The sequence below is a fragment of the Erythrolamprus reginae genome, chromosome Z, assembly GCF_031021105.1.
Source record: "Erythrolamprus reginae isolate rEryReg1 chromosome Z, rEryReg1.hap1, whole genome shotgun sequence".
Lineage (NCBI taxonomy): Eukaryota > Metazoa > Chordata > Lepidosauria > Squamata > Dipsadidae > Erythrolamprus > Erythrolamprus reginae.
Window position 1 is genome coordinate 117,352,184 of NC_091963.1, and position 26,143 is coordinate 117,378,326.

The 26,143-nt window shown below is 42.5% G+C and overlaps 1 protein-coding gene across 10 annotated transcripts in view; it reads right to left on the minus strand.

The window, feature by feature from the left end:
• The window catches only part of HDAC5 (histone deacetylase 5), a 148,742-nt gene that overhangs the window by 91,180 nt on the left and 31,419 nt on the right, over positions 1-26,143 (minus strand). For 4 of the 10 annotated variants that reach the window (XM_070727694.1, XM_070727695.1, XM_070727693.1 and 1 more), the window contains one exon: positions 15,521-15,592. The exons of 3 other annotated variants lie outside the window; for them this stretch is intronic. In XM_070727694.1, the coding sequence (XP_070583795.1) occupies positions 15,521-15,592 (72 nt within the window). Of the gene's footprint in view, positions 1-12,216; positions 12,366-15,520; positions 15,687-26,143 lie in introns of those variants that run through there. 3 more of the 10 variants (XM_070727692.1, XM_070727691.1, XM_070727697.1) reach the window with 2 other exon arrangements.

Consider the following 26,143-nt stretch of genomic DNA (forward strand, 5'->3'; position numbering starts at 1 on the left):
CCATGTGAAAACCTGAAACTGAGCTTCTGACAGGCTATCAAAGCAAAGTTTGTATTTAAAAAAAACCCAAAATCTAATTTGATGTCAAGATAATTCTGTTATGATTGACCCCAAAATAAGAACAAGTATGAAATCTGCACGCGCAGGCACAAATACAGAGAAATATATTTTAACCATAACTAAAGCAAACCAAATTCTCAGTGAGAAATTATTAAATGGGGAATTGGAGGGCAATATAAACAACGACAAAAGCAGTAAATTTTAAAACGGGTAGCAAAATGAAGTTATATGATTTAATTATATAATTTCAAATTTAAATGCATACTTCACTTGTCTTGTGCACATTTTTGATTCCACAATCCAGACTTGTCAATGGAAGACAAGAGGTAGTTGACTTTTATCAGGTAATTACAGAGGATGACTTTTATCAGGTAATTATCACTTTTTTCATTGTACTTCTATTTTGGTACTTACATAAATTAGTACTGATTACCCTAGAATTTTTTCTGTGTTTTCTATGGTGTCAGTCTCCAGGCATTAGAAAAAGGTCTGTTTCTCCCAACATAACCTGGGAACTCATATACAGTGATCCCTCGAGTATCGCGAGGGTTACGTTCCAAGACCCCTCGCGATACTCGATTTTTCGCAATATAGTGGTGCGGAAGTAAAAACACCATCTGCGCATGCGCGCCCTTTTTTCCATGGCCACGCATGCGCAGATGGTGTTTTTACTTCCGCACCTGGGAAGACCCAGGGAAGGTTCCTTCTGCCGCCCAGCAGCTGATCTGCTCGGCAGCGCCGCAACAGCGAGGAGCCGAAGATCCGGGTTTCCCCGCCGCCCACGCAAAGGGGAAACCCCGATCTTCGGCTTCTCGCTGCTGCCGCGCCCGCCGCTTGTCCGCTCGCCGCTTGTCCGCCGCTTGCCTGCCCGCCGCTTGCCTGCCCGCCGCTTGTGCGCCCGCCGCTTGTGCGCCGCTTGCCTGCCCGCTGCTTGTCCCCCCGCCGCTTGTCCGCCGCCTGCCTGCCTGCAGCAGCAGCGAGCAGATGAAGATCGGGGTTTCCCCGCCGCCCACGCTAAGGGGAAACCCCGGCTCCTCACTGATGCGCCCGCCCGCCCGCCGCCCGCCAGCAAGAGGGGGAGAGATAGAGAAAGAGAGAGAAGGAAAGAAAGAGATGAGAGAGGGAGGAAGAGAGTGTGACAGAGGAAGAAGCAAGATAGAGAAAGAGAGAGAGAAAGGAAGATGAGAAAGGAAGGAAGAGAGTGACGTCATCGGGTGGAAAAATCACGATATAGCGTTTCGCGAAGAACGAGATCGCGAAAATCGAGGGATCACTGTATAGGCAAAGCATGTGCCTAGGGCTGCACTATAGTCCCTCCCCTGAAATAAACTATTATAGAAATTTGTTTTTCTTCTATTTTTGATGATGGTTAAAATTTGGGATCTGCAATAATTCTGAGGTATCCATCAAAGTTGTTGCCTTCTAACATAAAACATGAGCTGGGATTATGCAAGATATAGTCCAACATATTTGGAAGGTATCAAAAAAAAATCTAGGAAGGTTATTTTAAAAATTAGTGATCCCCTCCCACCTGACCTAACGTTACTCATTCCATTTTTGAGATTTCATAACAAATACCCTCAATTTTCTCTTTGCTTCCACCCTATTAGGAAAAAAAGAGACAAAATTATAGTTCCAATAAATTTAATACTGGACACAGAGTAGGCTAATAAATAAAAACCAATTTAAAAAGTTTAGTTCAAAGTGCATAATTATATTGTTTCATTCGTACTTTTACCCCATATCTATATTCTCCTTGGCAAAAAGCTAGAATTGCAGATAAAAGGTGAGCCCAAAATACTAGTGCAATATTGACAAGGATTAACATTTATTTGGCAGCAGTAAGCAGCTTAGACCTTTGCTCTAAAAATATCCACCCAATATTCTTAGACACTGGCATGCTTTTTTTATAAAGTCCCTTCTCCAACCCTCATGCTCAAGTATTTAATTTGCTTATAAGTAAGTAGAATGGGTATGTAAAACTATCAGTCAACAAGGAACAGGGAAAGGATTATTACTATTGTCCCCATTTATTTGTACTCATTTCCTGTGTTCATGTCCATGTTATACCTGTTATCTCATACATGTTTGACAAACTAAATAAATAAAAATAAGCCATCTCTATATATATCAATAAGATATAAATGTATGAAAATAGCCCTGGTTTTTCAGTAACAAGACAAAAACAATTGCCAATCCAGCTAGTGACTTTGCAATGATTAATTATTCAATTACTGTTGTTTAAATTTATAACCAATTTAAAGGCTGGCTAAATATATTCTGTGTTTCCATGAATGAATTGCAAATTGGTTACAGAATAGTAATTTGAAACTTGAGTGTCATTCTGAAACAGGGCTAAATGCCTTAGATTGATAATATTTTTCATTTTATTTTAAAATTGTTTTTTTCCCACCATGGCTTAAGAATAAAGAAAGTGGCCAATGAAAGTTCCAGAGTGATACGAGTGTTTTGGCAACAAGGCACATGTGAATATGTACACATGACTTCTCAGTTTTCTTTTCTGTACTGATTCTATTAACATTGCTTCAACTCACCTAATCTCAACCTTCAATCACTTCCCTCTTTCAATACTTGCTGGAAAATGATATATACTTTGAAATTCTGCCAGAGGATATAGAATGAATTATGGAAATTGAGTTAAAACAGTTATATAATGCATCTACTTATTCCATCCATGAAGCTGAATTTTCTGAGGTCAGAATCTGGATTGTGGAGAGGATCAGCATATACAAAGAATGACAGAACGATTTAAAGCCTGGAATGTAAAAGCAAACAGTTGCTCTTTGCTGAGAATACCAAGAGCAAATATCCAGTTTTCTAAGAACAGATCTATTGAAATCTTACCTTAAGTCAGTGACTAATGTTTGCTTATTTAAATAAGGTGAGCTTGAATTCAGCTTACCATATAGGACATAAGTGATGCAAAGCATGATTTTTGAAAATAACTAAAAGCTCAACCACACACACACACAAAAACCTACCCAAAATGTGCATTGCCATTCAAATGATTATCAGAATACGGTGCAAAGGAGTTTAATCAGACAGGATGATCTTGAAGATGAATGGACACCAAGTCATATATAGTTTTAAAGATTGATCTCAGTAATTTGAATTGGGCTTGAAAGCCTATCAGTCACCAATATCATAAAGCAGCACAGGTGCTACACTGCTAAAGAATCTCACTCTAGTCATCAGCCAGAACTTTGGATCAAATGTAGATTTGGGGTAGTTTTTGAAAGACAACCCCACACAGAGGACAGACAGTCCATGTTTAATAGTCCTAATTGAGGTTAGGGATTTCCAAGGTCTTGCCAAGAACTAGCAGTTACCTCAGTCAGGAATATCTCAGAAGCAGCAGGAAGAAGGCAAAGGTCGGCTGGGGGACAGACAATATATAGGGGTAGTGGAAGAAAATTAGCATTGGTGGAAGAAAAAGGTCTGGTTCGTTCTTTTCCAGCTGGAATGATGTGATTGGCGCGATGAACGGAATGAAAGTGCAAAAAACAAGCTTATGGGAAAGGTCTTTTTTTTTTAAAAAGCCAGAGACAGTATCTGACCTGGAAGCCAACAGGTTATCCCAGTGTTTGGTACTGTTGTAGTCCCAATCTGGGGGATTTAATGGCCAGGTGACTGTTATGGAGTCTACTTGCCCTGGAGATATTATTATTATTGACGGCCTCACAATCTCCTCAGTTTTTCTTTCAAATAGCCTTAGAAGCTCATCCTTCGTGAGGAAGAAATGAAGGCACTGGGTAATATCTTCCCATTATGGATTGTATTATTTGAGGGTACACATTAGAACTTGGGAATCTGATCTTAAATGGGGGCAATATCTTTCTTCCAAATTACTAAATTGCATGGGGGGGGGGGAAGGTATGAGGGTTAGGATGTACCAGGTTTGACCCCTCCCTCAGCCAGGTACAGGTTTACAGGAGGACCACAAGCCTCAGTCCTGAATCATTAGGCTGCAGAAGAATGTCTGCGCTAGCTTGGGATTCCTTAAAGTCATTCCGGTCAATATCTGTAGAGTTTGAAAGTCCTGCCCAGCAATACCAGTGGTGTTATGTATTGTACATAGTACAGTGGAACCTCGGTTAATGAACACCTTGGATAGCGAACATTTCAGATAACAGCCAAAAAATTTGTTAAAACTTTGCACCCAATACCGAACAAAAATTCGGATATCAAACAGAAATTTTTGGTTGTTATTCAAAATGTTACACTCATTGTCCCTCCCTCCCTCTTTACCTCTTTACCCCTTACCCTCCCCCCATTGTCCCTCTCTCCTTACCTCTTTACCTCTTGCCTCTGTCCCCTTGCCAGGGGAGCAGCAAAGCGTTGCTTTGGCTATGGCAAGACAGGTGCTAAGTTTGCTGGTCCCGGCGGCGGCTTCTCTTTGAGGACAGTGGCGGCTGCGGCGGCTTCTTTTCAAGGACAGTGGTGGCGGCGGCCTGGGCATGGACGTAATGTTCCTGCCACTGCTGCTCCTCAAAGGAAAGTCGCCAGAGCTGCCTCAGCAGTTGCCGCCACTGGTACCAGTTGGTATCGGCAGCGGCGGCAGCGGCTGCACCTAGACTACTCCTCAGATGTTCCCAGCCAGCTCCAGTCATTCTCACTGGGCAATCTTGTCTATGCCCACAACTACGCCCGGGGGGGGGGGGCATCCTGGATTCCTGTCAGGTAGTATATATTACTGGGCCCTGTTCCTACAGGGTGGCACTCAAAGATGGCAAATTGTGGCGCTGCCACATCAATTCTAACTAAGGACACACCAGTTCTGTCAGCACAAACAGTGGTACTGACAAGGGATCGTGACTGACTCGCTCCCTCTGGTGATAGATCTAGGTCTTTAAAATATGGTATTCAGAAGTACTATTTTCAAGTCAAATCACTTTCCCAATCTCACCTTTGAGCAAAGTCCATTCTTGACATAATTTCCATGGTCATTTCTTTCTCATTCCTGCTGGATGAGCAATTTCCTCTGGTCCTAGGCTTTGAGTAATTTTTCTAACAGGGATCCTGGCAAGACCCTCGACCTTGGAGCTTTCTATTGTCTCCTAATTCTGATGCTGAGATTTATTTATCTATTGTGTATTTATTTGTTAATTGGATTTATATGCCACCCCTCTCGGAGGACTCGAAGGACCCAAAGATCCAATCAGCTCCACTAAGTCTTGTTCTGTCTGGGTTCCCCCAGACGTCAACACCAACTAAAAAGAGTAGCCAGACACGCTGGTAAAAAGCAAAGTCATTTTATATCTTTGAAAACAAACACAGATAACAAAAACTGTTCTTACAAACTGGAATGCTATGAAGCTTCACAGAAAAGTCACGATGGCCAGACAATACAACAGGCTTCTTGCTGGCACACACACCACTGTAGATAATAAAACCCACGCCTCTCCCAAGTTTTCAGCCTTCGAGGCCACAAGCCAGAATCAGAGACGCCAAGGATCGAAGCAAGGTCACAGGACTCCCAAAAGATAACTCTCCACAATACAGGAAGGGCGGGCCTGCCTTTTCAACCTTTCTGAGGAGAACCACACCCAAACCCAGCTGTTGCCTATTAGGGATGGAAATACCTGGCTAATTGTCCCCTTCGTTGTGCTGCCCTTCTCTGCCTCATATCTATGATGGCTTGTGCGTTCTCATCTAATGACTCCAGGCTACTCGCTGGGGAGAGCTCCCCCCCGGGGGTCTCAGGCTGTTCTCCCTCCTCCTTGTCCTGACATTCCTCTTCCCCGTCTGCCTGGTCCTCCTCCTCCTCCTGTTCCTCGTCCTCCCCCTCTGAGCATGGAGCCGGCAGAGTTCCAGCCGTTCCCTGAGGAGCCTCAGACTGAATCACAACAAGTCTCCTGTGCAGTTAAGCTGGCTATCAGTTTTCAGATCAAAAAGGGGGGTTGGGAGGACCTCTGCTTCTTCTAGCAATAGTAGGAGTCCCTTCTTCCACTATTTCCTGTTGGCTTTCAGACCAAAAGGGTCTGCCTAGGATAGGACTTTGCTCAGAGATTTTAATGGGATTCCAGCAAAAGGACACTTTTTCCTTACCTTTCATTCGTTCAGTCCTTGCTTCCTGAAGAGGGTCCCACACTCTGACCAAAACCCCTTGCTGTCCAGAGGTCACAGTCCAGTAGGACTAACCACAGGCCTTGGTGTGGCTAGGAATGGCACAGAGGATATAGGATCCAGCTGTGACTGGGAGGGGAGAGCCCTTCCACTCACTCACACAGACATCCTTTTACTCCCCTGGGGTTTTCCATAAGATTTAAATTTAGTGGTACCTCCTTCCCAAGCAGCCATTGAGTACAAGACTCACCACTCAGGCAGTGTCCAGAAAGTTCACCCGCAGATGAAAGAGGGCTGTTGCTGGCCAGATGGTGACTTACCTGGGCCCGGTTCATAGACTAGGTTATCTAGGAGTCCTGCCATGGTTGCCAAATTGTTAAAGGAAAAAGGCCCAGTTTGTTCTTTTCTAGCCGGGATGATGAGATGGAATGGAATGAGAAACCAAGAAACAAGCTTCTGGGAAAGGGGGTGCTTTATTTCAGAAGCCAAACACTGTAGAGCGACAACAGCATTGGGTTCTGGATCAGCTGGCCCCTTGGTCTGGTAAGTGGATGGACCTTTATATAGTTTTGGGGCTCTGTGGTTGAGATTTTTGGGCTTGTTGGGCAATAGACTTCAAGTGTGTATCTTTGGATATTCTAACTGTTTCGTTGTGGCTGGGAAATCGTGCCCTGTCCTTGAGGTCAGGTGGGGGAATGCAGATTTGAGTGGCATTGTTTTGGGATATTTAATCTAATCAGCTGTGATGACTGTAGCCCACAGTGCTTTGCTTATGAATAGGTTGCAGCCAGCAATGCTTTTGTTTATAAATGGAGCGGTCCAGTTACTAAGTTTCCATTCATAAAGTGTGTTCCACCTTTATGAATAGATATAGTTTCCTATTCACAGGCACATTGCCTTACTGCGAAAGCTGCTCTGGGTAATTTCCTGTTAGTGGGAGCATGCAAATTGGCTCTTTTTTAAGGGGAGAGGGACTTTCTTCCTACTTCAGGAAAAATGGGGTAGGGGGCATTCTCCGGTTATTTTCCCCTTGGCTTTCTACAAGTGCAAGGTGGCCTAAAGGGCAAAGATGAAAGAAATAGTAGGAACAAGGGATGAGCATGCTGTAAATGTAGGTAAATAGAGAAAGAGAAAGAGAAAGATAGAGAAAGGAAAGAGCAGGTTCAGCAATAGGTTGAACCACACATTCTGCCTTTGTTAAGGACTGAGCAAAAAAGCGGAGTGATTGACAGGCTGCAATCTTTTGTAATATGGGTTTAGTCCTGATTGGTTAACGGACAGGGTCAACCCATACTGACTGCTGCCTCCGCCCTCTCCGAAGAATCCTGGATTCTAATTGCATAACTGTGGGGAGGGGGGGCACTGCAATGGCTGTAGCTTCAAGGGCCATTTGTTCAGCCCTGTTGTAATTTCAAACAGTTACTGAATGATTAGTTAAGTGAAAACTACCTGAACATTATTGTGTGTTGATAAGGCGTGAGTCTAATTGTGTGTTGATAAGCATAAAAAACTGAATCTGGGAAAAGATTTCTTGTCCATGACCTCTACCTACTGCCCAAAAACGTTAACTATAAGAGACCAAAATACTTCTGGAGTCGTAGATCCTTTAAACAAAAACAATTATAATAATAATTAACCTGCTAAGGGAGAAGCATGTTTTTTCAGAGGAAGTGCCACTCCAACCAGAGTAAATTTAGAAGCTGAGATAGAATCAAATTATTTTTCTCTTAAAAGCACCTCCATCTTACTGAGATTCAATTTAAGATTGGTTTGTTTCTTCTAATCCCTAACAGCCTCTAGACACAAAGTAAGAACCTCTTCTAGTCCAACCCCCTGCTCAAGAATGAGGTCCTATGCCATTTCAGAAAAGTGAAGTACCCATAACTTCTGAAGGCAAGCTGTTTCACTGGTTAATTGTCCTCACTATTAGGGAGTTTCAGGTTGCTTCTTTTCTTGTCCTTCTTTTCTCTAGACTAGCTAAGCCCAATGCCCTAACCATTCTTCATATGCTTTTGTCTCTTAATCTAATCTCTTTAAAACGATTAAAGGGTTTAGTCTCGAGAAATGTAGGACTGGGGGGGGGGGTGCATGATAGGAGTATTCCAGCATTTGAGAGGCTGTCATGAAGTGGAGGGGGTCAAAATATTTTCCAAAGCATCAGAGACAGGACAAGAAACAATGGATGGAAACTAATCAGGGGGTTGGATTCTTCAAGGTCTCATCTTTTCTCTTTTCCTCCCCTCCCCTCCTCTCCCCTCCCTTTCTCTAAGAAAAAAATGGAATTAAAAATTAAACTTCCTAATATGAAGACAATTAACCAATTAACAGTTTGCTTTACCACATATCAGATGATCTCAACAGAGGTTTCATGAAGTTATTAAGTAACGTGAGCAATCATGGGCTCAACTCCTCCTGCTCCTGAACTAGTGACTGCAAGCAGAATTCTGGAAGAAATAGAATTATATGGCTTTCTTCTAGTTCAACCCTTACCTTGAGTCCTTATAACAACATATATCTTTTCTTGAAAACCTCCAGTGACTGAGTACCCACAACTTCAGGAAGCAAGCTGTTCCACTCCTTAATAGTTCTTAATGTCAGGAAACTCCTTATTTCCAGGTTGATCTTCCTCTGACGAGCTTCCACCCATTGCTTCTTTTTCTACTCCCAGGTGCTATGGAAAATAAACTGATGCCCTCTTCCCTCTGGTAGCCATTCAAGCATTTGAAGACTGCTATTCTGTCTTCCTTCAGTCTTCTCTGTATTAAGCTAAAACACACTTAAATTTCTTTTAGTCATTAATCATGGGATTTAGTTGCCAGATCCATTATCATCTTTGTTGCTCTTTTTTGCCTCAGCCTTTTTGCATTGTGGTGACCAGAATTGGACACGGTATTCTGTATGTGGTTTCACCAGTGTGGTGTAGAATGATACTATCATTTCCCATGATCTTGATGTTATCCTTCTATGATGCAGGCCTATGTTAGCTTTTTTCTGTAGCTGCAACATATTTGCTGATTCAAACCTAAGATGTGATCTATCAGAACCTACAGGCAATATTGCCTATCCTGTACCCCTGCATCTGGTTTTTCTATTTAAATACAGGCCACTACTTTTCTCACCTTGGATTTGCATATTGACAGGTAAGGCCCAATGCTTAAATCTATCTATATCTTTCTGAAGATGTAAGTAGAGTCTATCTTGTGACAGCAATTCCCACCCTCTAGTTTTTGTGTCATCCACAAACTTGATGAAAACCTCTTTAATCATCTCACCTACCATAGGTCATTTGTGATGATGTTGAAGATCAATGGGCCCAAGACAGAAACTTGAGGTGCCTCACTACATGCTTCCCTCCATTCAGATGTAGCTCTATTGAGGACTATATACTAAGCCTGGTTGGTAGCCAACTGCAGATTCATGTGGAAGTGTTACTGTGTAGCTTGTGGTCTATATCTCAAATGCCTTACTGAAATCTAATTATACTTTATTCACAACAATTACTTAATCCACAAGTTTAGTCACTTTATAATATAAGGCAACAAGATTGTCTGATATGACCTGTAGAAGCCAATCTATGTTGGCTTTCATTGATCATCTATGTCCATTTTTAGGTGTTGACGAATCTCCTGCTTGAATAAAACTTCATAAATTATGGCTCCCTAACTTCAGTCATTGCGGCTGATCCAGAAGAACACCATAGTTTATGGTACAAAAGTTTGAAAAATCGAATAGCGCCAGGAAAGATGCACTCTGCCCATCCCGGTCCCAAGGTAGGTCATCTACAAGAGCAATCAATGCAATTCTTGGAATCAAGTCCAATTCTAAACATATCCGGAAGGATAAATTTTACTTAGGCTTCTCTGTAGCTGTAGCCCCACCATTTTATCTAATATCTTTCCCAAAGCAGAAGGTTGGAGTCCAAAACAACTACATTTCGGTATATTCAGAAATAATCAACTTCCTTCAAAAAGTCTGACACCTCTGTTCAACCACAGTGTGAAACATTCACTGTAACAAGACTGAGAAAGCAATGCTAATGAATAATGTTACATGACAAAACAAAACATGACAGTATATAGTCATAATACAAATTTAACCAAATTTAAGTAGGAATATCTCCCAGATATACATCATGTTACACAGCAAAGCAGATTTAGACATCTGGCATATGATTGCTAGGAAAAGAGTTAAGAAACTAATTAAAAATAACAAATGAAATGATTTAAACAGACATAAGCAAAAATTCCCGGGGCTTAATATTGCATATCAAAAGCATAGCATAAATATTTAAGTAATGATTAACAGTTTGAGAAAAAGAATGGAATAGGAGACTGTCACCAAATTTTTCTTCATAATTTTTAACATGTTCCTTTTTTGTTCTGCTTTTTGCCTTTTTATTCCTCTATCTTTCTATTCTTTTCAGCTATGCAACTTATTTTTTTTTTTTAAATCACCTTATAAATCCAGCCAAACATATTGCTGGCTGTAGCCAAGTAGTGCGTTCTATAGAGAGCTTTATCTACTTCCACAGACCCCCACAATTTTAAATAGGTCCCTTTGTAGAGTATTGCCCCAATCATCTTGTTACACCACACCCAAGTGGCAAACAACCCAGAATAAATATGAGAAATTCTAGTCACAATTCTATCTGTATCAGTGTCTGCAGAAATAATATTTCTTCCCTTTTTTTCCAGGCAGATGCAGGTAACCTTGAACATGGCCTCTGGCTGAGAATATTCAGACAAAAGAAGAGCGAAGATTTACACAAGCTTCACCAAATATGAATACCATAACAAATTCTCCACCCTTGCAGAGGACAAGAAAACCAACGATTCTTATAAAGACTAAAAAATAATATGATCAGGACAAAAGACTGATCCTAGCATATTCCATCTTCATAGAATCTATTATTTGCTCCAAGTGAAACCTATATCTAGCATATGTTTGGGCCTGATATCATCTGGGATAAGCCCACAACATTCAGATCACATTCTAGTCTTAGACCTAAGGCATACAACTTGAAATCTTGTAGCCCTTAGGACTCCATGAACTTTTCTTATTCATATTGGAAAAAGGCTGCCCTGTTTTTTCATTCTGTCTCCAATGAACTATGCAACCTACCTTCTTCCAGTACAGCCTGCCAACTGTTTCAATGAAACCACCAATATATCCTGTTTAGTCTTCTAACTAAGCTAAACTAAAGTAAGCCAAAACCAAAACTTGACCTTTCTTCTTGGCTGTTTATTTGCCCCATTTAACTCTTTCCTATTCTAGGTAATCGTAATTTCATAATATCACAATGGCCATGTCTGTCTCCACATCACTGCATACACCAGATACTCCAATTACATCAATATATACACCAGATGCTCCAAATACATCAATATAACACTGATGTATAACTGTAGATACTGCTACTACACCAAAATTATACATCAATGGAGAGATCCAATAGAACATTCTTGATCTACCACAACCATGATAAGTTATCTGACTTTTCTTGAAAATTGACAGCTATGCTAGAGAAACAATGAAACATTCCCCTAACCTATTTTTCTCCTTTCAATAAATTGTCAAACAAAAGTGCCGGTGACTATATTTGACCAACTCAGAACTGGTTCTGATTTGGACCAGAACAACGCTATATGAAAGAAACAATAAACTAATAATGTTTACTATTAAATGCTTCAGTTTTGTTCCTTTATCTGAGATGTCCTGTCAAACTCCTATAAATATATAAATTACCTGTGATTCCCTCTTTCCAGTGTTCAGTTTGTACTGGTATTTCTTATTCTATCAGATCAATATGAATTTCAAGACTTTAGTCCAGTTCACATTGAGTGCCATCACACTGAAGGATTGTATTTCCTGTGATTTTTTTTTTCAGACTGCAGGTGGAGGTTACATTTTTGGATGCTACACTACACAGAATAAATCTTACAAGTAATAAATGATCACATAGGTAAATTCTTGGCCATTTATTTCATATTCTGTTAAGTTTCCTACTTAAAAGGAAAGCTTGGGATTTGCATTTGATTTTAAAATGCATTCAGAAATGTGAACTCCCACCTGTACTCTGAAGTGGCACAGTCCATTCTACTGCCTCATTCCCATTGCATTTTGCCATGTGTGTAGACCAATCCTGAAATCACCAAGGAAGATTATTATATAAGCATCCTCGGCAATATTTTCCATTGTTGAACTTGATCATGTAGATCATGATGGCTGCAACAAAATTAATTTTACATCAGTACATTCCAGAATAATATAAAGTGTAAATGCAAAAATATGCACATCATTTTTGAACACCTATGCATATATATTTTTAATTGTTAGATTTGTATCTATCTTTCCTTCAAAATCTCAAGATAGCATGTGAAGTGTGCATTCTCTCCCTCTCCCCCCCCAAAAAAATATCAGTCTTCTTGAGGATTAGGCTCGCTGGAAAAAAAATTGCTCAAAATTACTACAATGGAAATGAAGAAAATCACTATGATGGAACCTGGCTAATCATAGTTCAATACCTTAAATACTGTACCATTACTGCTCTATTATTTACTGTACAACCATGCACGAAATTACTACAATGCCTACAAAATTGTCCAAGAGTAAGGAAATTTTCTTTTAACTCGAATAATAGATGTAACTGAGCTAGGAAAAATCCATGAGTATTCTCAGTCAATATTCCATCCTAACAAATTACATCTTAAGAATCTCTAGCAGATGTCAATTCTCCCATGTTTTCTTATGAAATCATACAGAATGGCAATTTGATAAAAATTAAAAGGTCAAACAAAAAGTGTTCTACGTCTGAATGTTAACAACTAATCTTAGATAAGATCAATCTTTTGGTCGATCGATTGATTAGTTAGGATTGCACTACCCATTGTGGAGGTTCTCTGAAATCTATAGCTTAAAGAAGCTGATGCTATAGAGTAGACTTGTCAATGGAAGATATTATCTCAATTATCTATGTACAATGATTAGTTTTACCATTATGTATTTCATATAATTTTGCCTTCAAAGATGAGTTAGCGCCAACTAGATATCTAGATCACATGACACTAATACTACATTTCTAATATAGGTTCCAAAGTAAAGATTTGAAGTTGTAAAACTTCCAATAATTTTGAACTTTAAATATTGTGTTGCCACATCTACCTTCGTTCACCAAAGGTGGTTGAATAGGGAATTTAAGGAAGAGGCTTTTTTCTACAGTATCTCCCCAAAGAAGAAGGCACTGAAGATCCATTTTTTAATTGCCTTCTTCATTGTGGTTTCTGATAATTATGTCAGTTATATTTTAAATATTGCATTCTATTGGTTAAATATTTATTATTGTTGGGTTGCATCAATGATGATCGCTGTTTATCAATGAAGTTGGTTTTAAAAGGCCTTTTGATCTTAATAGCATCTAATAAATAAATAACCAAGTAAACATTTACCAATAGACAAATCCACCATAATTGGATAACATTTGTTGTCACAGAAAGTAATTGAACAATAAATACTGTAGATTCCCATGCAAAAGTGTAGAATAACTTCTTCCTTGTCCTATGCAATACATGGATGGTCAGGTGCATTGCCTATGTTTAAAAGCAGGCAGCTACATAAGAATTGCTCATGGATCTCCCAATAATGGTGGGTTAGAAAGTACCTTATTCCTAAGTACAGTAATCCCTCGTTTTTCGCGGGGAATGTGTTCCAAGACCACCCGTGAAAAATGAATTTCCATGAAGTAGAGGAAAGAGGTTTTTTATGTATTTAAGGAATATTTGGACTTTTAAAACCCACCATTTGCGTTAAACAGTCATTCAATAATGTTTCTCAGATGGAACTACATATGATATCCTACCAGTTTCCTTAATAGAATGCAGTAGTACTATAGAAGAATTTTATGAATTTTTAATGGATTTAAAATTTTCAATGGATTTAAGCCCCCTTAAAAAACCCGTGAAGTAGTGAATCCGCAAAAGATGAACCGCGAAGTAGCAAGGGATTACTGTAGAGACTTGGGTTCCAAGGGGTAAAAACATACGGTAAGTGGATCAAGCAAGGGCTAATTACTTTACAGAATAAAATTTAGTCCAAGTCCAGTCTGTGCTATAGTTTAGACATCCCAAGTTTTGCAATACAAAATGGATTTGTGTCTTGTTTCACTACACCAAATTTATTTTTTTTCAGCCTGCTGCAGGACAACTGGGAGGAAATATGGGAAGTCCTTTTCCTCAAACAAATGAATTCAATCTGTGAGTGATGTGAATGCATTTAAAAGGATAGGACAAAATTCAAAATAAATAATGTATGCAGATTAATTAATGTTTCTAAAAGATCATGTTTGTACAAGTACTTTTATAGTTGACAGAGTACAGCTTATGAGGAAAAGACATGGGGAACCAAAATAAGGTTATAAACGGGATTCAGATGCTTTTTCATTTTGAATCGAAATGCATCTTCTATTTAAAAAACTCAACAAATAGAACATCCTTTTTCGTTTATTTTCCTATCTTTGCTGATCAAGCCTTATGTGAAAAATACTGGAATCGATGTGGAATCAAAGTTATATATCCTGCAAATCTGAATCAAAGAAATGAATTAACCAGAATAAATTCAAACCACTTCCACAATTAGCTAGCATCAGCAAAGTAATTTCCACTTCTATTTAAAATTCTCCTCAAATTCTGTTTGTTGAGCATGACATTTTCAACATTTTGTACTTAACCATAAGGCTTGTCCATGGAATACATAATATTAATAATACTATATGTAATAATAAGAGCCTACACAAATGATTTTTTTTAATTGTGGTGTTTCAGTAATGAGCAAAACAATGAAAACAAATGGTGAGGTGGAACACTGGAAGACACAATTCTACTAATGTTTTTTTTAAAAAAATTCCTGGGCGTCAACTTAGTTAAAAAAGGTAAATATCCAATTTTCTAGTGAGACAAGAGGCTTCTGCAGTTTTTCAATGTTGAAAAGCCATAACTCTTCCTATTATTGGAACACTATTTGTTGCCTATATTCTGTGGCTAAATTCTTGGCTCAGGCTTCATTCAAATCAAATCATTATCACAATCTTTAATTACTTTCAACAAGGAAATGTGAAAACATAACCAAGAATAGCAACACACCGAAGAGTTCTATATATTATTTCAACGAACAAGCAATATTTGCACATCTGATCTACCATCTGTCTCATATGGGCCTGAGTTTTATGAAATGCCATGTCCCTTTGCTGCAAACTCAGATGCTACTGTTTATGGGCACCCTTCTATGTGCTAAACAGCCCAGCCATTCAGACCAAAAACTAACTACATATTAGATTGCTTTTAACCTTACTTTAAAGACAGATTCCACAGTTAAGGCTTACCTGCCACAGGTATGGCGTGGATCTGTGCCCGTGACAGGAGTTCCAATGGTGGCTCACGTCCAGAAACTCCATCTGAAGAGAAACATGATTCAGTTTCGTAAATTGTCTGCAACATCTCTGGCAGTCCCCACACTGAGGATACAAGAAGCATGCCAAAGAACGATTATGCTCTGTCGTTATTCCACTTCAGTTTGCCTTGTTGACAATCTGTTGCCCAACTAAAAGGGTGTCTCTGGTTATGCTAGACTGTCAACTCAAACCATCCAACAATCTCCTAAAACAGCTGCAGCCATGCAGGCATCCATCCTTCTTGGAGAAGACTATCCTTTAAAAAGTTAAAACTGTTTCACGGCAATGGTGTGGTGTGGTGGTGAGGAAATCTCCAAGACTAAATCAAAGCTGTCAAGAGAGAAAACAAAAATACTTGCAGGTGAAAATCTCCTTTCAAGAAGATAGCAGCAGAGGTGAAAATTGTTTCATCCACACCAGATTGAAAGGGACAGGACTTGCAAGATACAGGAACAGGCAAGAGGCAAAAGATAATAGAAAAGGAGGAAACGTCTTATATCTTAGCCATGATTTATTTCACTCTGAAAGGGACAGATTTAGCAACATCTTCTTAGAACGCTGGAGAGGTTTCTAAAAAAAAGCAGAATACCCCTAGAGTGATAAAATTTATTTTGAAGAGGTTCCTGAAAAATAGAGCAGCAGCTCCTTGCCATTCTTACAAAGGGCCCATTTTTGTAAGATGCAGGAGTCTGCTCCAGTCACACAATTGTTTCCCAACCCAGTCACCAAATGATATGGCTTCTGCTGGGGGTGACCTGAAATAGAATGTCAGGGAGGAACTAGCTATAAATAAACTCAGCTGAGCTTTCTTCCAAGCAGGGAGGGTTCAGGCAAAAGGAGCTGCCTGCCTATCAGAAGCTGGATTTCGACCCGGGTTCAGCGGAAAAAGATTCCCTGAGGGAAAGGCTGTATCGCTTGCCAACTGAGAAAAGGAAGGCGACACAAGAACAAAAGGGAAGGGAATGACCCTTTCTGTATTCTGGATGCCAGAGTCCACCTACAGACATTGCTGAGCTGGTTAAAACACTTTTTCAAGCACAGAGATCATTGAAACAACAGCAGTAAGATGCCAAAGGCTATAATCTTAACTCCATATTTGCAGAAAAGCAAAGCTGAATACAATCTGCTAAAAAGAAAAAAGGAGGGGGGAAAACCACAACAACCAACCATAACAACAATTATGTCCTTAAAAGCAAAAAGCCCATGTCTTGGATAAATTATATATTCTGAGTGTATTAACATGTATTCTTTATTATTACTGTTCCTAAAGTGCTAGCTAGAAAAAAATCAGATGAATTTAATGTTTTATATTTTATTTGATGCAAACATCGTTTGTTAATTCTGATAAAAGACTTTATTAGCTGAACAACAGATAAATATGGAGATGGTTAACTACATTCAATGAATTTTCTGAAATGGTGCAAATTTTCTGTTTTCTGTTCTTATATTCAGGTGTCCTATAAGTATGTGGATCAACCTCCAGAATTCTCAGCAATGGCTAAACTGTCTAGGGCCGTGATGGTGAACCTTTTTTCCCTCGGGTGCCAAGTGTGTGAGCGTGCTATTGCGCATGCACGAGTGCCCGCCCATAATTCAATGCTGGAGAGGGCGAAAACAGCTTCCCCTGCTCCCCGCCCCCCGAAGACCTTTGAAGGCCGGAAACGGCCTGTTTCCCAACTTCTGGAGGGCCCAGTAGGCTCATGTTTTGCCCTCCCAAGGCTGCAAAGACTTCCCTAGAGCCAGGGAAGAATAAAAACACCCTCCCCCATCCCCCAGGAAGTTCTCTGGAAGCCAAAAACACCCTCCCAGAGCCTCTGTGTGAAACAAAAATCACCTGGCCAGCACACACATGCTAGGGCAACAGCTCGCGTGCCAGCAGATATGGTTCTGTGTGCCACCTCTGGCACCCATGCCATAGGTTTGCCATCATTAGTCTAGGGAATACTGGAAGCTGGGATCCATCTTCAAGGCACCCAGATTGGAGACAGCTGTTAAGAAGACATCAGAAAGAAGTTGTTCCCCATCACCACACTAAACACACACACACACACTCTTTATATCTCTAGCACCTCTTCAGGGGTGGGTTCGTTGTTCCTTTTCCCTTTTCCTACAGTGTGCATCACAACATCTCCTTGCGCAATTTCACTTCTGTGCATGCTCAGAGGGATGATTTTACTTCTGTGCATGCACTGAGAGCCAAAAACTCGCTGAAAATTAGAAAACTAAATATGGTAGTGTGCACAGACTGGCACAGACAGCACCGGAGCCGTTGCACCAAAATTGCGCTATTGGTGGGCCACTATGAGAGCGCCTGCACAAGACCGCACCAGTAGGAACCCACCCCTGCATCTCTTCCACAAAAACAGGGGTACACAGCATATGTCTCTGTGTATTAACAACTCCTACGATACCTCACCATTGACCATACTAGCTGGGGACAACATGACTTGGAATTCAGCATCATCTGCAGATTCACAGTTACTTCATTTCTATTAAATCCTGCAACACAATCTCACACAAGATGAGGTATACTTTTTAAAGAACATACGAGAATGCAACGGTGCAACTTTAGAGTTAATTAAACTTCTTCTAATTCTTCACCTTCTTAATGCAATATTTCAAAATAGTTTGTGAAATAACTGAATGTTTTACTGAATATACAGTGATACCTTGTCTTACAAACTTAATTGGTTCCGGGACGAGGTTCTTAAGGTGAAAAGTTTGTAAGACGAAACAATGTTTCCCATAGGAATCAATGGAAAAGCGATTAATGCGTGCAAGCCCAAAATTCACCCCTTTTGCCAGCCGAAGTGCCCGTTTTTGCGCTGCTGGGATTACCCTGAGGCTCCCCTCCATGGGAAACCCCACCTCTGGACTTTTGTGTTTTTGCGATGCTGCAGGGGAATCCCAGCATCGCAAAAATGAGCGCTTCGCTGGCAACGGAAGTCCGGAGGTGGGGTTTCCCAACGAAGGGAGCATCAGTGAAATCACAGCATCGCAAAAACACCGAAATCCTCGAAACCCCACCTCCAGACCTCTGTGTTTTTGCGATGCGGCGATTTCACTGAGGCTCTCCTTGCTGGGAAACCCCACCTCTGGACTTCCGTTGCCAGCGAAGTGCCCGTTTTTGCGATGCTGGGATTCCCCTGCTGCATCACAAAAACACGGAAGTCCGGAGGTAGTGTTTCCCATGGAGGGGAGCCTCAGGGGAATCCCAGCAGCACAAAAACGGGTGCTTCGCTGGCAACGGAAGTCTGGAGGCGGGGCATCCCAGCAGCGGTGATGGGTTTGTAAGGTGAAAATAATTTGTAAGAAGAGGCAAAAAAATCTTAAACCCCAGGTTTGTATCTTGAAAAGTTTGTATGATGAGGCGTTTGTAAGACGAGGTATCACTGTACAGTGGTACCTCAAGATACGAACCCCTCGTCTTACGAACAACTCGTGATACGAACCCGGGGTTCAGAAAAAATTTGCCTCTTATGAACTTTTTTCGTGTTACGAACGCCAAACCCGAACTTCCGGGTTTGGCGTTCGGAGGCTCCTGGGAAGCCGCCCGGCTGTTTTAAAAGGTGACCGCCGGGCTGGGGGGCTTCCCAGCACCCCCCAACCCCGAACCCGGAAGTTCGGCAAAAGTTCGGGGTTCGGGAGGTTGCTGGGAAGCCCCCCAGCCCGGCTGTCACCTTTTAAAACAGCCGCCCGGCTTTCCAGGAGCCTACCGAAGCCGAACGCCAAACCCGAACTTCCGCGTTCGGCTTCGGGAGGCTCCTGGAAAGCCGCCCGGCTGTTTTAAAAGGTGACAGCCGGGCTGGGGGGCTTCCCAGCAACCTCCCAAACCCCGAACTTTTGCCGAACTTCCGGGTTCGGGGTGTTGCTGGGAAGCCCCCCAGCCCGGCGGTCACCTTTTAAAACAGCCGGGGGGGCTTCCTAGCAGCCTCCCGAAGCCGAACCCGGATGTTCGGGTTTGGCGTTCGGCTTCGGGAGGCTGCTGGGAAGCCCCCCGGCTGTTTTAAAAGGTGACAGCCGGCGGCGGGGCTTCTTTCCGGGTTCGGGAGGCCACTTTGGGGTTTTGTCTGGGAGGGAGGGCAGGAGGTCCGGCGCTGGGGGAGGGAGTCAGGAAGGTCCTCCTGCTCTCCCCCCAACGAAAAACACAAAGACGGTCTGCCGCCGCATGACAGGCAGGGCGGAGCAGCCTGGAGCAAAGGGAGTCTGAAACTGCCGCCGGCTTCAGCTTCCCATTGCTCCGCGGGCGGCGGCAGACCACCTTTGTATTTTTGGCTGGGGGGGGGAAGCAGGAGGCGCAGGATCGGCGGGCGTGGGGCGAGGCAGCAGGTCTGCATCCTGGGCGGGCGGGCGGCGGGTGAGGAGCCGCGGCCGAGCGGGCCAGCGAGGGTGCATCCAACTTGGGGCTGGCGGCGCCTGACGCAGCGGGGAACATCAGTGCAGGAGGCAGGAGAGGACCGGGCGAAGTGAGGAGAACCGCCGCTGTCGCCGCTCGGCCGCGCCTCCTCGCCCGCCGCCCGCCCGCCTGCCCAGGATGCAGACCTGCTGCCTCGCCCTGCGCCTGCCGCCGGCCCGATCCTGCGTCTCTTGCTTCTGGGCTGGCAACGTCTCCGGCTGCTTAGCTTCTCCTGTCCAGCCCGAAGCCGAAAGAAAAACGTGGAGGCTGGTGAACAAAGGGCAGAACTTTCGGCTTCTGGATGGATGGGAGGAGCTACGCGCCTGTCGGAGAGCTTCCTGGGCATGAAAGCTTGCAAATCCAACAAGGACGAAAACCAGGAAGCTCTCCGAGCTCGGGAAGGAGCTTCCTGGTTTCCGTCCTTGTTGGATTCGCGAGCTTTCATGCCCAGGAAGCTCTCCGAGCTCGGGAAGCCGCCCACGATCAGTCGGCTGCGGGCGGGAGGAAAGCGAATGCCACGGGGCTGGGCTCGGCTCACCCCCTTACCAGCCCAGCAGGCAGCCGCTGCGGAAGGCTCCATTCTGTTCCCTGCCGGCCCGATTGAGGGGCCGGCGGGAGGAAAGCGAATGCCTCTCTTTGTTGCGCTGCCTGGCTGGCAGCTGAAGATGTAACTGAGCCCACGGGGCCGAGCTCTGTGGCCGGCAGGGAACAGAACGGAGCCTTCCACGGCGGCTACCTACTGGGCTGGTAAGAGGGGGAGCCGAGCCCAGTCCCGTGGGCTCGGTTACATCTTCCGCTGCCAGCCAGGCCATGCTGGCGGAAGCGCAACAAAGAGAGGCATTCGCTTTCCTCCCGCACGCAGCCGTCTGACCGTGGGCTCCTTCCCGATCTCGGAGAGCTTCCTGGCTTTCGTCCTTGTTGCATTCGCGAGCTTTCATGCCCAGGAAGCTCTCCGAGATCGGGAAGCCGCCCACGATCAGTCGGCTGCGGGCGGGAGGAAAGCGAATGCCACGGGGCTGGGCTCGGCTCCCCCCCTTACTAGCCGAGCAGGCAGCCGCCGCGGAAGGCTCCATTCTGTTCCCTGCCGGCCCGATTGAGGGGCCGGCGGGAGGAAAGCGAATGCCTCTCTTTGTTGCGCTGCCTGGCTGGCAGCGGAAGATGTAACCAAGCCCACGGGGCCGGGCTCCGTGGCTGCCAGGGAACAAAACGGAGCCTTCCGCGGCGGCTGCCTGCTGGGCTGGTAAGAGGGAAGTCGAGCCCAGCCCCGTGGCATTCGCTTTCCTCCCGCCCGCAGCCGACTGACCGTGGGCTCCTTCCCGAGCTCGGAGAGCTTCCTGGGCATGAAAGTTCGCGAATCCAACAAGAACGAAAGCCAGGAAGCTCTCCCTGGCGGAGACCACCGGCCCCTCAATCGGGCCGGCAGGGAACAGAGCGGAGCCCACATGGCTGTGCTCCGTGACGAGGACCACTGGCCTGCCTAGCAGGCTGGGAGGGAGGCGGAATACGGGAGGAGGAGGAAGAGGAGGAGGAGGGAGAAAGGGGAGAGAGAGAGAGGGAAGCCGTCCGGCTGTTTTAAAAGGTGACAGCCGGGCGGCAGCGTTTTTTTGCAGGGTTTTTTTTTGTTGCACGGATTAATTGACTTTACATTGTTTCCTATGGGAAACAATGTTTCGTCTTACGAACCTTTCGTCTTACGAACCTCCCCCTGGAACCAATTAAGTTCGTATCTTGAGGTACCACTGTACTTAGAATAAAGGAATGGCAATGAACAAACTTTTACAGCAAAATACTAATTTAAAATAATATTTCCACACAAGTAAATGCAATATTCCTGAACTTCATAATTATGTAGATCTGCATATAGTCTTCCCCTTACTATACTAAGGGGATGCATCTGACTTATGGGCTCCAATAAACAATAAGCCAGTTTGGTCTAGTAGTTAAGACATCAGGTTAGAAAATAGGAGAATGTGAGTTCTGGTCCCAGCTAGTTAAGTGATCTGGGATTAATCACTCTCTCTCAGTTCAACCCATCCCACAGGATTATTGTTGTGGGGAAAAGTAGGAGGGCAGAAGAAGTATCAGATATGCTTGCTGCCTAGAATCTTCTATATATATTTTAAAAGTGTGTGTGTGTGTGTGTGTGTGTGTGTGTATTCCAGTATAACACTGGAATACCTCAACCAATTTCAAGCAAACTTGGTACACAGATGACTTACTACCTGGAAACAAACACCATCCCTAGGAATGTGTATGTAACAGCTGTGACACAGTGAGCAATTGCAATCAAACACACACACACAAACACTCACTCACACACACACCTAGGGGTGCTAAGGTTCTCTTACCCCCACAATATTTGTTTCCGGAAATAAGTCATCTGTGTACCAAATTTGCTTGAAATTGCTTCAGGTGTTCCAGACACACACACACACGCTTTAGGAGTGCTAGAAATGTCTTTCCCCCATAGTATTTTGTCTAATACTGTACAGGATTGGATAAATAAATACCCGGGCAATGCCAGGTTATCAGCCAGTTATTTATAAAAGTAATAAAGGCAGGAAAAAAGTAAGTGATTTAGCACCAACAATGCTGAATTAGCTGCAGGGCTAACCTAATGTTGCTGATAAAATAATATTATTTATCTACATACTTCCTTGTGACATTGAAATCATATATTATAAAAAGAAATAAAGTTATCCTTATAATCTGATCACATGGCAATAGATCTGAGATTTGCAGTTTAAATCAACAGGTTCAAGTTGATCTTTTCCTAGGTCTCTTTTAAAAATAGCTCTTCCTCAAGCTTCACCTACTTTCTGGACTTGCCTATCCTACAGTATAGAATAGAGAGGGACACTGAAGAGCTGAGAGGTAGAAGCATAGACCAGAGCCAAGCCGATGTGTTGCCCGACTAAAGCCAACATCTGCTTCTCTTCACATAGACTTTTTTGGGTAAAGTTGGTATTCTAAACTTGGTAGAATTTTTTCTCCTTGAATTTAAATCTATAAAGCCTACATGGCATAGGGCCAGTCTATTTGCAGAATTGCTTTTCTTCCATTGTCTCTGTTTGCCCCACCAGATCTAGCAAAAAGGACTTCCTACGCAGCCCTTTTATCAAACAATGTCCTCTTATTGTACTTTGGAGTTGGGCCTTCTAAGAGGCAAAGCTTGCTCATGAAACAACTTCCCCCTGCCTGAGATGCAAATGACCCCCAACCCTGTAAGTCTTTTGCAAGGCACTGAGACCTGGTTGTTTTCCCAGATATTTGGATCGGAATAAGGAAAATTATCTTGATAGAAATATGCAAGAATTGTTACCTAGGCAAAGAGCCCAGAAACAATTTTAAGCCACTTGCAATATTACAATATTCAGAAGCTGCTCAGGCGGATACCACCTCTGATGCACTGGGAAAGAGCTACAGCACAATCAGAATTGTAAGATGTTTTTATTATGGCTAATTTCAATAAAAGTAGTTCCAGGTCTTCCTTTGAAATTGATTTTCTGGTCTGGTTTACTTAGCGGGGATGACAGGAGGGTAGATTAGCTTTGCTACAGGAGGGTAAATTAGCATGCATTTTGGGGAATGGAATTAATTTTTTATCCTTTGGTGCCGGAGCTGTATGTTGTGGTTTTGTCTTTTAATCTTTGTACACTGCCTAGAGTCGCTTAAGGGCAGCTAAACAAAAAGACAAGCAAACAAACTCTCCTGTCACCCATTATGAGTACAATTAAATATACTGAGCTACCTGTATTCTTCTCCTTCTTTGGTTCCCTCACTGCAAAGTATGGAGTACAAGAATCTATCCCTGTTCATGCACAAGATTTTACATTAAGTTCCTCCATACCATCATTAGGGCAGAACAGTAGAACCGCCTAAATGCGTAGTAGTGGATTGCTGGATCATTTTCAGATGCAAAGTGGCTTTGCAAAATAGGTCACTGCAATTCCATTTTCCAGATGGAGAATTAAAATGAGGGGAGACAGCATAATTCAAGACAGAGAAACGTCTAACTTCTTCTGGTCCCAATACAACCAATTTCTGACAGTCTCAAAATGGGTGAGCAGTGTGGTCGGGCGGTAGGAAAGGCAAGTAGGATGCTTGGCTGCATAGCTAGAGGTATAACAAGCAGGAAGAGGGAGATTGTGATCCCCTTATATAGAGCGCTGGTGAGACCACATTTGGAATACTGTGTTCAGTTCTGGAGACCTCACCTACAAAAAGATATTGACAAAATTGAACGGGTCCAAAGACGGGCTACAAGAATGGTGGAAGGTCTTAAGTATAAAACGTATCAGGAAAGACTGAATGAACTCAATCTGTATAGTCTGGAAGACAGAAGGAAAAGGGGGGACATGATCGAAACATTTAAATATGTTAAAGGGTTAAATAGGGTTCAGGAGGGAAGTGTTTTTAACAGGAAAGTGAACACAAGAACAAGGGGACACAATCTGAAGTTAGTTGGGGGAAAGATCAAAGGCAACATGAGAAAATATTATTTTACTGAAAGAGTAGTAGATCCTTGGAACAAACTTCCAGCAGACGTGGTTGGTAAATCCACAGTAACTGAATTTAAACATGCCTGGGATAAACATATATCCATTGTAAGATAAAATACAGGAAATAGTAAAAGGGCAGACTAGATGGACCGTGAGGTCTTTTTCTGCCGTCAGTCTTCTATGTTTCTAATATGACCCAGAAAACTAGACACATATCACAATTCAGAGACAAAACATACTTTTTGATGCTTAAAGATTTAAATTCAATTCGCTATATCACAAGGATAGGCCTAGGAAGTACTCTATAAAATACTGGAGAACCACTACCATGCTTCCCTGAAAATAAGACCCTGTCTTATACTTTTTTGAACACTGAAATAAGCACTTGGCCGTACTGCCATACTCTGAAAAGCCCAATTGGGCTTATTATTTGATGGAAACAGGGTATTAAGTAAATGAAAAGAAGGATGCATATAGGTTGGTCAACCTCAACTTATAACTATTTGTTTAGTGACTATTCAAAATTATAATGACACCGAAACCTATGTCCATTATTCACATAATCATTATAATATCCCCTTGGTCAAAATGTGGGGCGCTTGGCAGCTAGCGTGTATTTATAATGGCTGTGATTTGTGAACTACTGACAAGCAAAGTCAATAAAACCAGATTCACTTAGCAACTATGCTAATTTAGCAACTGCAGTAATTCACTTAATAACTGTAGCAAGAAAGGCTGTAAATGGGACAAAATTAACTTAACAACTGTCTTGTTTAACAACTTTAGAGGTTCAAATGTGGTTTTACATCAAAAACTACCTGTATTATTAATAGCCTGACTTGGTATATAGGTAGTTCTCAATTTACAACCACAATTTCTATTGCTAAGCAAGGAGGGTGATTTTATGATCCGCTTTATCTGATTGTTAAGTGAATCCTGCAGTTGTTCATGATTGCAGCTTCTCCAATTGATTTCCCCCCATTTAATTGTTAAAAGACAGCTGGAAAAATCAAATGATGATTACATGAGCCTGGGATGCTGCAAACATCATAAATACATGTATGCCAACCACTCAAATTTTGATCATATGACTTTGGGGATGCTGTGACGGTGGTAGAAGGAAGATTAATTGTAAGTCATGTTTTTAGTGTTTCTGTTGTAATTTCGAACGATTGCTAAATGAACGGTTTTAAGTCGAGGACCATCTGTTTATAACTTTTCCCTATGTACCCTAGATTACTTTCCTCGTACCCCCTATCCCACGTATTACAGGAATAGATCAGAGCATGCTTATCCCTGCAGCCATTTGGATATTTCTAGGCAGGTCAAGAGCAAGGCCTGTATTTACCAGCATGTTATTTAAAAGCCAGAGTTTTAAAATAGCCCTGTGTTATTTATAGACTTTAAGCCTACTCGGTCCCTCTGTCTACACTCCACCTCATGTCCTTTAGACAACGTCAGAGAAGTTATTTATGTAGACATGAGTGGATGGGAAACCATTGGAGCCCTTTCATCCATCCACACACTTCTTCTTGCCCATCTCGCCTTTTGGATCAAGTCAAAGAAGAGTGTCACAATACAAGGAAAGCAGATACTACATATCCCTCTCATCCCACTCTGCCTTGGTTTTAGTTTTAGATAGACAGTCACACACCA